General features: G+C 35.9%; 1 protein-coding gene across 4 annotated transcripts in view; it reads right to left on the bottom strand.

Annotated features, from left to right (window-relative positions):
* Window positions 1-12,124, bottom strand: part of ROCK2 (Rho associated coiled-coil containing protein kinase 2) — a 104,331-nt gene that overhangs the window by 31,833 nt on the left and 60,374 nt on the right. For 3 of the 4 annotated variants that reach the window (XM_071440758.1, XM_071440771.1, XM_071440777.1), the window contains exons 6-10: window positions 6,455-6,599; window positions 3,966-4,104; window positions 2,246-2,337; window positions 1,281-1,440; window positions 624-687 (exon numbers count right to left, since the gene is read on the bottom strand). In XM_071440758.1, coding sequence (XP_071296859.1) covers window positions 624-687; window positions 1,281-1,440; window positions 2,246-2,337; window positions 3,966-4,104; window positions 6,455-6,599 — 600 coding nt within the window. Of the gene's footprint in view, window positions 1-615; window positions 688-1,280; window positions 1,441-2,245; window positions 2,338-3,965; window positions 4,105-6,454; window positions 6,600-12,124 lie in introns of all 4 variants that reach the window. The other variant, XM_071440764.1, reaches the window with a different exon arrangement.

Genomic DNA, 12,124 nt, shown 5'->3' with positions numbered 1-12,124 from the left:
TATGAAAATACCATTGCTTTTCCTGTCATGCAAATTTAAATTCATTTGTCAATCTTCAAAAAGCTGGATAAACAACTCCATATGCTCCAACTGGAGTATGATTTAAACATTCCTTTATCCCTGCAGGTGACAATTTACTTTTTCAAACTCTGAATAAATCAGTCATGAATCATTAATGCAAGTGTGGGACCTTCACAAGAGTAATGCTATCTGTAGGAAACAGAGCCTCATACATTGGCTTTCCAAACAAATTCTGGATGCAAAAAGAATTTGAGAAAAATCTGTATTCATTTATCTTTATACTACAGTAACTTAACACTTGATTACAACTGTTTCAAAATACAACTGGTTTACTGCTAACAATTTGGTGAATAAACATTAAAGATACTTCACATTCACAGAAAATTATGAAGGAATTTTTTTATTCCTTTCATAATTTAGATACTGTACTTACCTCTTTGCTGTCCTGTAAATAGAAAATATCATTTTTATTGAGGATCATTAAAAGACAAAGAGCTCTCCACTAAACTGTTTCAACACTTATTTTAGACTTTGTCTTTTCTTAACAGACTTAACAAAATTAGTTAATCATCCTATTAATACTAAGGAAAAAAGGCACTAACCTCATTTTTACTAGATTGCACAGATTCGTTTTCTCTGCAAGACTGAGAGGAGTCACTTAGCAACCTGTCAAAAACAAAAACAAATCCCTCCAGCTCTTACTCAAGTTTTCAACAACTCTGGCAACCTTGCCATTTTAATCAATTCTCTCAAATCTTAATTTGTCCTACACTGCTCTCAGAATAAAGCTTGTTTCATTTTGATGTTAGTGCATCTTTCTGATTTGAATTTTCCTTAACAGAATGTTTCCAAAACTACAGCAGCTTGAAATTTTGAAATTTTTCAATTAATATAATTATTTCTTGATTATTCAAGATGAATTCTAGAAAGTTATTATGCTGTGTAAGCTTTCTTCTAAAATAACTAATAAAAAGCAATTTTAGAAAAAAAGTACCAATCTATCTGAATTTTAACCCTAATTGATTTTTTAAGATATTGTATAATTTTGTGCATATAAAAATACACCGTTTAATCAGAGTTATTGAAATAATTGAAAGAGTAACAAATTATTTTACTCAAACTTTGCATTTTGTATCTTCATAACTGGACATAAATTAATATAATGCAAGGAATAAATTATGTATTTAGAGTGAAAAAAAGAAAGAATATAAGAAGAAATGTGCAGGTATTTTAAAAATGCATATTAAAGTATCACATACAAATTGTCTCTGTAATAGGTAAATCCTATGAAAGGCAGCTGGTTTCCCACGAAGGCTTTGGGGATTGGAAAGGTCTCCACGTCTCCCTTGTCGTCCTCAATGTCATCAAAATTACTGCTATCTATATCACTGCTAAGCTCAGGAACAACAGGAGCAGCAGCTATAAAAAGGGGAAAAAAGATGCATTTCACTTCAAGACTCAGTCACTTGCTATATACAGCTATCTCTCTAGTGTTAAAAGACTGTATTATAAGTTGTCCTTAAATAACTTGGAGTTAAATATGTATTAACCAGACAACAGATCTGGAAATATTACTATGAACAATTTTTTCTAGAGCAAACTATTTTTGCATTCGTTGCCTAATGCATAGACCATCTAGTATGCAAGACATATTTGCTCAGGTAATCACACTTGAGAATATAACTCTAAATACAATAATAACTTTTAAACTTCTTTGTAAATATATAACTTTAGAAGTTATGACAAGCTTTTGAGAACTGACATTCTTTGCTTTTTTACCTAAAGCTATCAGGTTCTCAATACTTTACATGAAAAGCAGTAAAACTGACAAGACCACTGTCAAACTACTGTCTTAACTACCAGAAGATTAAAAGAAAAATGAAAGAAAGAAAAAAAAAAACACCTCAAAAGAAAAAAAACCCCGAGAAACAGAACCTAACATGCATTCCTTTTAGTTAAAATTCTGAACCCTTCAATTCCATTGTTTAAAATTGAAACTTCTACATTAAAAACATGACAAAGGTGAGATAATTCCAGTAGGAAAAATGTGTATTTATTAACTCTTCCTCATATAAGGTTTTATAATACAAGTGATAAATATCAATGTTTGAGCAAGATTCTTGATAGATAGAAATTACTTTGTTTATGCAACCGGAAATTTTTTTTTTCATTTCTACTATTGTAAATACTGAATAAAATAGAGCTTTTAACCTGATTTACTTACTCTCTCGAATGTTGTCCCAGTTCCACTGATCACTTCTGAAGAAAGGGTGATGCTTTATTTCTTCAACCCCATTTCTTCCAAGTCGCACATCCCTAAACAGCAATTAATCCAGAGTCACTTTAGGAAAAATAGCTGCTTTTGTTGGTTTTTTTTTTAATTCTCACTTGTTCATAAGCAGCAATGAAACTTTCAGTAAAGATTGTCTGTGTTAACCACACTAATGGTCAAACAAAACCAAAATTTAAAAACCACCAACCACTAATCTGTAGTTTCTTATATAAAATTTACTGATTCTTAGCATGCACTCTCCCTGTGACTGCTAAAATGTCCAGAATCTGGAGTCTGCCACGTGGGGAGTAAAGCAAGAAAGCGAGCACTGAGGCAAAAACTAAGAAAAAACTAAAGACACAAACAAAAACTCAACACCCTTGGGGAAAATAAAACTGCAGAACTTTCGTGTCTGCCAAACCACATGACAGACCGTAAGACGCAAGTGAAGGAAGGTCTGACTTGCTGCACAGAACAGTTATTCAAAGCTGGACTCAAATAAATATTCTAAGAATTCCATCCTCTGCCCCACAACTAACCCTGACACGTCTCTTGCTGATATTTGACACGAAGTAAATCTTAAGCGCAACAAGAAAGTTTTAGTTTGAACAGAGGAGTCTCTCTTGAAACTACGTACAAGAACAGGACATAAAAACAATGCATGGAAAAGAAGCCATAAATCACAGGGTCAATGTTTAGTCCTCCTTTAAGTGCTTCAGCAGTGATCACGCAGCATCTGTTTCAAATAAATTGCTTGAGCCCTGTGTTAAATATAAACAGGAAGAGGGACACACGTAGTAGAAGTCCACCTTACTACATTTACACTATTAAATTCTAATCATATTTTCTCTCTACCCTTCAGTTACTAAAGGTGAAAAATGCTGTTAAATAAAGCATATCCTTCCTGACCAACCACAGGCTTGCTCAGTAGAGCAAACAATCTCTCTGAATGCAAAACCCATTATAAGGCACTTTGTTTTCCTAATTCCTCCTTCTGTAGTGGCCGGATGCCCAGCTCCAGCCAAGTTCAGGTGATCACAGGAAAGCATAAGAAGCCATCATCGATCCAGACTGTGGACCTAAATTGCTGTTCTTTTAAATCAGTTCAATTGAAGATTATCTCTGCTTTCTGAAAGTAAACAAAATGTAAGTGTTCACGTCAAGAACAAGCTTACACAGCTTAATTTCAATAAGTGGCTTAGTTCCATCAAGAGAAACTTCTAGGATTTTTTTTTGTAGCCAAAACAATAACCTTGCAGGTTTGTTAGCTATATTTACCAATTAATGCAACAAAGGAAATGGAAAAAAATTCAGTAAATACATGCTTACTTTCAGAAAAGTACTTTTTTTAAGTAACACCCACATAGACATTGAGCAAAACAATTTTGTCCCTGCCTTGGAGGTTACGAATTACTTTCAGCCTTACAAGTTTGTTACTGCAATTGGAAGGATTTGTCTGGCACCAACTGCGTTGTTAACAAGAGCTGTCAGAATTGCTCAAAGAAATAAAATACAATACCTGGAAAAAACACCTCAAGAAAAGAAAAACTAGAGAACAGGAGGTTTGGCAGAAGAGATTTGTACAGAGATCAGGAGAAGTATGAGAAGGAATTAATTTTTATAGTGTACCATCCAAAATAAAAAACAGTGCCAGAACAGTATGTGCACTTACCTATCAGTTAAAAAGGCACAGATAAGGTTCTTTGCATGCTTAGAGATTTCCACATCATCAGGGAAATGCAATGAGTTCTTGTGATCCATAATTTTACTATATGTTCCTACTAGTGAGTCTGCATAAAAAGGAGTATCACCTGAAAATAAAATAGTAAACTGGCTGTGATTTTATATCATGTTTAAGTTATGTGAGTTGAATAAGACAGAAGAAATAATGAAAAGTCTACAGCAGTTTACCTAGCAGTCTTCTATTAAGAAAAAGAAAAAAATTCGACATGCAGTGTATAAATAATGTATACTACTAAAAATATTCCTAAAGTGCCTGTGTTAGAAACTACACCATTTTCCATCCTGTCTATCCCTACCTAAATTTTGCCCAGTGAATTACATCTTTTGTTCTGCCTTAAAGCTCTCAATATATTTTTTAATTTACATAATGGCCAACACCCATATGAATCAATCTTTAAACATTCCAAGGGTAAAATGGACCAAAACTCATTAAAGACTTGCTCATGTACATTTGTTGGAAGGAATCCACCAAAGCTCTCTGAAGACCATTTCAGAGGCACACAGGTCTATCCTCCCTAAGGCATGTCAGCTCTGAGCAGGAGCCTTCCCAGTGCGTTACCACACTGTTAAACCCATAATAATAAATCTTGCTGACTGACAAATTACATCAGCTTGAGTGCCCATATTAACATGGCAGGTGGCTTTTAAAATAATTAATAGACTTTTCTCACCCAGAGGTTTCCAGCCTAGGCTGTAGTTAAAGATATTTGCAAAGGAACTAGACTTAAGAAAGGTAAAACGGGGCAAGTGAAAAGAATAGGCTGTGATAGAGGCAACTGACAGTCAGATTAACTGGCAACATTCTTAACATACAAATGGTTTGGGTCTGTAATCAAGAAGCTGCAACTTTCACAGGAATCCTTTCTCCCAACTAATCCATAGGTTTAATAGAGAAGGTGAACAAGCAGTCCTGTGAGCTAGGCTCTTTCCTCAGTTCTGGTGTGCTGCATGCAGGCAGGAATCAGTCGGCATCTCAGGCTGCAGCCTTCCAACAAGGAACTGAGCATCTCAAAAGCCACAAACATGAAAAAATGTACAAACAAACCACTGGACAAAAACCAGTCTGCTTTTGAAAGAACAATCTTAACTTCTGTCTCTTTCTGTCATTTTATAGAAAAATAAGGAAGTAGTACACACCAGCTTGAACGTAACTTCTGGACTTTTAGTAAATTTATTAGGTTGCCATACCAGTGCAATGCAGGTGGGAATCACTGATATTTGCTGCTGCTGCCTCCCTCTTTCCCAACCTTCCTCTTCTGTCTTGGAAACACCTTTGATTTTGGAAACACCTCAAAACTATCTTAAGTCACTAAACTAACATTAGGATTCATCCTGTGACCAACATTTTATGGTTTAGTTAAGCACACAATAAAATTTTCATTTTCATAATAAAATTACCATTTTCATTAGTTCTGCAGCTTTATCAAAACCAGAATAACGAAACAGTTTCTGTGCTTTCTTTAAAGTGCAAAGTTTTAGAAGACCATAGCCAGAATCTGGTACATATGCACAAATAAAAATAGATACTTTCTACCAGTAAGTGGGGAATATGGAGAAATTAAATAATATTTTCCTCCTAGATACAAGGCAGGAAAAAAAGAGGCTCTGAAATGCTGAGAAAACATTCTGGACAGCTATGGCAAATATTTTAAGAACTGAATAATTTTATTTACTGCTAAAATTGTTCATGACAGAGTATAAACCACACATTCTTAAAGTCAACATGCTGTAATTCTGAAAGAGTTGGAAATAGTAATAGCATCATATGTTAAAGTGATTTCCTGTCTCAGTGTACCAGAAACATCAAATCTGCAATATTCCTAGAAAATGCTGATTTTTAATAATTGTATGCTCAATTCCATCCTTCCAAAATCAGCATTTTGCTACCAGACTATCATAGTGATCCTCACTATAATTTAAGATGCAGATGACTCATCTCCTGAACAGATTATATTCTATGTTCGTTGCCATAGCAGTCCAGTGTATTTTATTAGAAAAACCTGACTCAAGCACAAAGGAAAGAATTGAGCCATATTTCCCCACTTTGACCTAACATAAGACACACCGATGTGCTATGGAAAAGGAGAAGAAAAGAAAAGAACAGGCCTGCCCTTGCCATTCCTCTCGTCTCCTGTGCCCCTGCAAACTCAATCCTGCCTGAGGTGGGCACAAATGTGGTGAGGTAGCTGACCCCAGTTAAAACCATTCTAAGAATTAGTTATAAGCTGAACCGAGTCAGGGAACTAATCACTGAACAAGCACGCAAACAGCTGTCACAGCACCAGAGTGACAGAGAGCAAAGAGCAAGAAGTCAGAAGCTGTCAGTGAGGTAGGAGCAGCCTCCATGCACCAAAATGCAGCTAAAGGCACAGGGAAGACTCAGTGATAGTCTCATTAGCTGAAGTAATCATTACTTACCAACTAACATCTCAAAAAGGAAAACCCCTACAGACCACCAGTCACATTCCCGTCCATAGTAGCCATCTCCCCCCTGCGACTTCAGGACTTCGGGTGAGATGTAGTCAGGAGTCCCCACGGCTGTGTCGCAGCGCACCATTCCTGTCTGGGCAACAGCAACAACACACGCAGCTCAGCTCAAGGGCCTTCTGAGCACCTCTCTAACCAATTCCTCTGTTAGCAGCACAGAAAACCATCCAAAATACGGCCTAAAATACTTGGTTTGAGGAGTGTGTTTTAAAGACTAACTATAATTCAAGAAGCAAAATGGATTGAAACGACATTTCTTGGTAACGTGCTTACCCCTGCCTACTCTGTAGTGATTTCTCTTGACTTCATCTTCTCAAAATTCACCAATTTTATTCTTTTTACCATTGGTTTTAATATGAAGGTACACAGTGTATCAGACTGCTCCTTTTCTCATTGAATTCAGGGACAAATTTTAGAATAATTTTGACAAGTTATGAATTCTAGGCCCTACAAAGCAGATACATAACAATTTTGTCTAATTCAGGCAATAAATCAAATTATAGGTAAATTTTTGTATGTGCTTTGTTTTTGTTTATATATAGTAAGAAGAATAAAAGGAGAAGCTATTTTTAAAGAATAGCAAAGCTTTATTTTTTTATTAACATATTACCACAACTGTATCAATGAAATGATTCTTCATACTCTGCTTCACACTGAGAAACCAAAAATGTAGGGACTGAGTGATGCAGAAGCATCAATCAGCTCTGCCATCATTCTGAATCAGTTGTAAGTCTTGTTTCCTTTAATGAAATTCACTGAATTAATTCCTGAGACCAGATGGATGAATGAAATTAAATCCTGGATGAAGTTAGAGAAGTACCAAAAATACACTCATCTTTTATCCTGTTTCCTAATCCGAAGTTTTATCTAAACCATTTTACAAAGGTTTTTTGTTCATTTTGCCATCAGCATGAATGGCAATATATATTAATTTTGAATATTAATACAAAATATTAGTAGCAACAACTAAGTTCAAAATACATATTTAAATAAAATAAGAGAACCATTTGATTTTGGAATTGTACTGATACACAAAATTTAGACACCACATTACAATATTCTTCCTCATATACAATATGAACTGTGAAAAGCTTTTATTTCTGTACTAAAGCAATATCCAGAAAGTCATGAACCAATAGGCAAAAACTAAAGGGTCCATTGAAGTATTCCATAGGTATATATGGAATACTTTACTATATACTGTAAAGACCTATGGAATACTTCAAATGTCCTCCTGGCAAATGCCTATTTTCTATGACTCCATGCTAAAACTGAAACCTAAAGAAATTTTAACTTCTCAGTTCCAGAATGAAGAGCAGGTAAACTTTTGCACTCTATATTGGATGAGATAGCACATAGCTTATTCATACTGGGATAAGAAAATGAAGTTAGCTCTTTCCAGAAGACCTAGTGCATTCATTAGACAAAGAAAAATTCAGGCAAACACATTTTAACACTGCAAAATAAACTAAAGCTCAAAGACTACAGGAATCTAAAGCTGAGAGGATTTGAAAATGGATCTAACACATGGCAAGGAACCACTATTTGAACATCCTGCTTGTCACAGCACTCTGTGCACTAACCTGCATGACTTCTCTGAAGCTTAAGCCTCTCTTTGCTTTGAGCACAGGAGGAATTGCTGTAGGGTTATGTGGTTCTACTCATCCAGTAGGACTGTGGCAACGTAATGGGGCTCCAACACTGGTGTGTGTCTATCTCTTTCTTATCAAAACACAAAATTACAACAGGGGAAAGTCTGAATTTTTGCTCAGTCAAGTCTGGTTGAAACCACCTGAATCCCTCCCTGGGTAAGGAGATTCTTTAAAAACAAAGTCACCAAAACAGTTCTGAAAGAGTTCTCTGAAGTCAGCAGCTTCAGTCACAGCCTTTCCACTGTGACACCAAAGCACTTAATAACATCCTATTTCTCATCCCTCTATAACTAATACACCAAAGCAAGAATGCTTTTTAATATGTTACACATGTTGCTATTTTCTGAGGTCTTAAACAAACCAAGTCAAGGCTGTGCCAAAACCTAGCCAGACCTACACAAGTCTGATGGCTGCTATGCAGCAAAAAACGAAGTATTTTCAAAAATGTTACAGATGCTAAAGAACTCCATGTAGTACCGCTTTAAATTTTCAGGCAAGATGCCAAAGAATTGAACAGTAGAACAAAAAAATACTTCTACAGTAAGAGAAGCCTCTGCATGTTAACACCAGGCTCAATGGCCATAGCTCTCTGAAGCACATGAAGCTGGTTCTTATTCCCCATAAAACTCTCTACCTTCTGCCTCAGGAACTAACTTAGAAATGCATTTACAGATCAGAGAACAGCCTGGCTTAGAAGGGTCAGAAAGATCAACTGACTCAACCAGTCATGGGAAAAGGAGCTGATAAAAGATTATCTTGCACCCTGTGTGACTACATTACAAAATGGGGATTCTACCAAGTTCCTCAGGAGGTTGGCCCATTATCACCTGAATATGAAATTCTCAGATTTCTGTTCTGCTCATTTACACACTTCTTCTTTCAAAGAACTTGGGTGTTGTTCTGTAAGTATTTTTAAGTACTGGATACCTTTAATACCACAGTCAGACAGTGATCTCTGGCATCAAAGTTGAGTAAACAGGGACATGCTCTCTGTCCAATAGAGAGCAGCTTGGCAGTCCCTGCATTTTGAAGAGACTTAAATGGTGCTGTTTTCTTGGGGCAATATGTTACTCCTGGGTTTCAAACACGAAGCCTCTATGCCTGAGTATCATACTTACTATAACAGTTGTCATGCAAAGCTTCCTGTCAGGATTCTCAGGTCAGTGTTTTTCCTGAAACTTTTCTCATAGCCTCAAAATATCATGGTGGACCTTGGAACTCATCTCCTTCAGATATGTGAGAGATGTACAGTCCACAATCTTAAAAAATAGGCTGTCCAGGAGACACAGCAATGTTCTTGCAGCTCCTGACAACTTGGAGGTGAGGCTGTTGTTTTTCCCAGCATCATTCCACATTATTATATTGCTAAGACAAAGCAATTCAGGTTTCATCTTCAGGAGGATCTCCATCAAACCTGAAGGACTTGCTGTCTTGAACCAAGGCTGAAAATCAGGCTTTCACTCCCTCAGGAAGTTTCTTCCAGTAAACAAGAGCTGGAGGGTGTTTGTGTGGAAACATGAGGACCACACACATCAGGTGTAAACAGCAGACAATGCATGGAGGCAGGAAGGATCCAGCAGAGTCCTCTTCACTGGACAAGCTTCAGTGAGAAAGAAGCTGAGTTCCAAAAAGAGGAGAACACTGCTTCTTTCAGCTGAACTGCCTGGGCTGAGGCAATAATCCCAAGTGGCAAAAATCCCTTCTTTTGGTCACATCTTTTTCAACAGATATCCTCTGAATCTGTGCTCTGCTGAAAGCTCAGTTAGCACAGGACAGTGCTGTGCATGGCAACACAGGGAGCTCCTGGCCCTGCAATATCTACCAAAGCCAGCTGCTGTTTAGTTTCTTACACAACACTTGAGGATTAGACAGACTGGTGAACCCTGCCCTGGTCTACCTAATATACCTAAATACCAAAAAAGGGAACCATGATTCCTACTAAATTTTTGAGTCTAACACCGTTCTTTATTCAACAACAGAAATACCCACTTTGATGCAGATTTTAAATTAGAGAACTAATTTTAAAAAACCAAGACAAACAATGAAAAACAACGCCACAAACCCCCAATTATCAGAACTGAGTTACAAAAACAGAACAGTCCCTTTTATGCTGGGAAAGATCACTAAAACACTTAGCAACTCTTTTAACAAAATGATAAGGAGAAACTCTGCTGCAAGCGTCTGTTCTGGCCTGGCCTGGCTGACTCAAGCAAACACTGAACACAATTCCATAGCAAAGGTCAGAAAAATCCCTCAACAAATTGCAGCAAAATTATCCTGGGTTTTCAACAGCATAAGGAAGATGCTAATGCTCACAACTGCTAAAAGAAATAAAAAAAATAAATAAGTATTGGGTAAGCATATATTTTTTACAAATAACTCTGCCAACACCAATATTGTATTTACACAGCTGGGATGTGTTCATGTTTTGCAAGAAGTAGCATGAGATTTGGAGACAATCCAGAACCTCTCAACTTCTAAAAGCTTCCGTAGAAAGCTTCTCAAACTTCTAAAGCTTCCTGTACAAAAAATTTTTGCCATTCCACTGACTGTGAGAAACACAAAGAACTTAAAATGCAATCCTTTAAAAAATTAACTTCCCTAGGAGATCACTGGTCCATTGATGATGCCTGGTCTAAAGTGGAGCTCACTGTAACTTTATGAGAAACACAGATGCATTTGTCACATTTACAGTACCATCATAAAAGGTATAGGTCCACCATTTCTGGGGCCCCTAAAATAGCACAGAGGATCACCTTTTTTGGTAGATTTATATTGTGAGGTTTTTTGATGCTTTTTTGTTGTCATGTCCAATGAACAACAGATTCTTTTAAGACATTACAACCTGAATTAAGAGACCAAGTACTACTTTTGATTTTTCCAATTAAAGTAAATGCTGTTCTCTAAAATACAGGAAAGTACATCAAAAAAATGGAGGTACATATTATCTCTGCCTTTAGACTAACAACTACAACATCACCAAAACTGAATAGGCTGAACTTCAATAAACAGCTGCAGTTAGATAATGATGAAAATAATATATTGTCATGTGAAAAAAACCCACCCTGAACAGACACAGTACTTCTGGATACTGCTGAAGAGACATTAAGTTAATGATGCAAATGCAAATTAAGTAGATAGCAGAAATTATATCAAGCACTGCCTAAAAAATACAGAAAAAAACCCCAAAACATACAAGCAAGTAAGCTTAAAAGGATTACCCTTGCCAACACCACGACAGAAAACTTTCAAAGATCAGGCAAATAATAACACACATTCATATACAGTTTTTTTGTATATGTTATAATCTTACAGTTTTTCATAGGAAGAGTATATTCTATAAATTACAGCACAACACTGTCTGTCAGGCAAGATTCTAAGAGTATAAACTACAAAAGGTCATTTTACTTTCAAGTTTTTTAATAATATAAAGTACCCTGTTAAAAATATTTTTATACAAACTCATTAGGAAAATATATTTGGCTGTATATGGCTAAATCTGGACAATAAATAATTTTAATTGACATCTTGGCATCCTGACAAATAACTAACAGATTTTGATCAATATATCACATATCAACTGCTGCTGTACCATGACCTCATTTGAATGACCACTAGAGGATGCTATGAGAACAATTAGATACAGGAAAAACATACATGGAATGTATCTTGCCTATAAAATAATTTCATTTACAAAAAAATGTCAGCTTATGAACTGTTCCAAGATTATTAATATTGAAACTATGAGTTATCTTAGAGTTTTTCAAACATTTGGCAAAAAAAAAAGAAGTACCTTAGAAATTCACAAAGGCACATGCTTTCAAAAATAGCAAAGAGTAAGTTTACATCCTTCTTCCGTGTGAGAGAACAGTTTATAAAAGAAAAGGTTACACTATTTAAAGTACTCTTATATTTAAAAATAGGAAACAATAATCAGTTTTCTAACCAA

Source organism: Agelaius tricolor, unplaced genomic scaffold (assembly GCF_023055355.1).
Source record: "Agelaius tricolor isolate 1412-34295 unplaced genomic scaffold, bAgeTri1.0.p SCAF_1, whole genome shotgun sequence".
Lineage (NCBI taxonomy): Eukaryota > Metazoa > Chordata > Aves > Passeriformes > Icteridae > Agelaius > Agelaius tricolor.
Note: the sequence above shows the minus strand (reverse complement) of the source record. Positions and strands in the feature narration are given on the sequence as shown.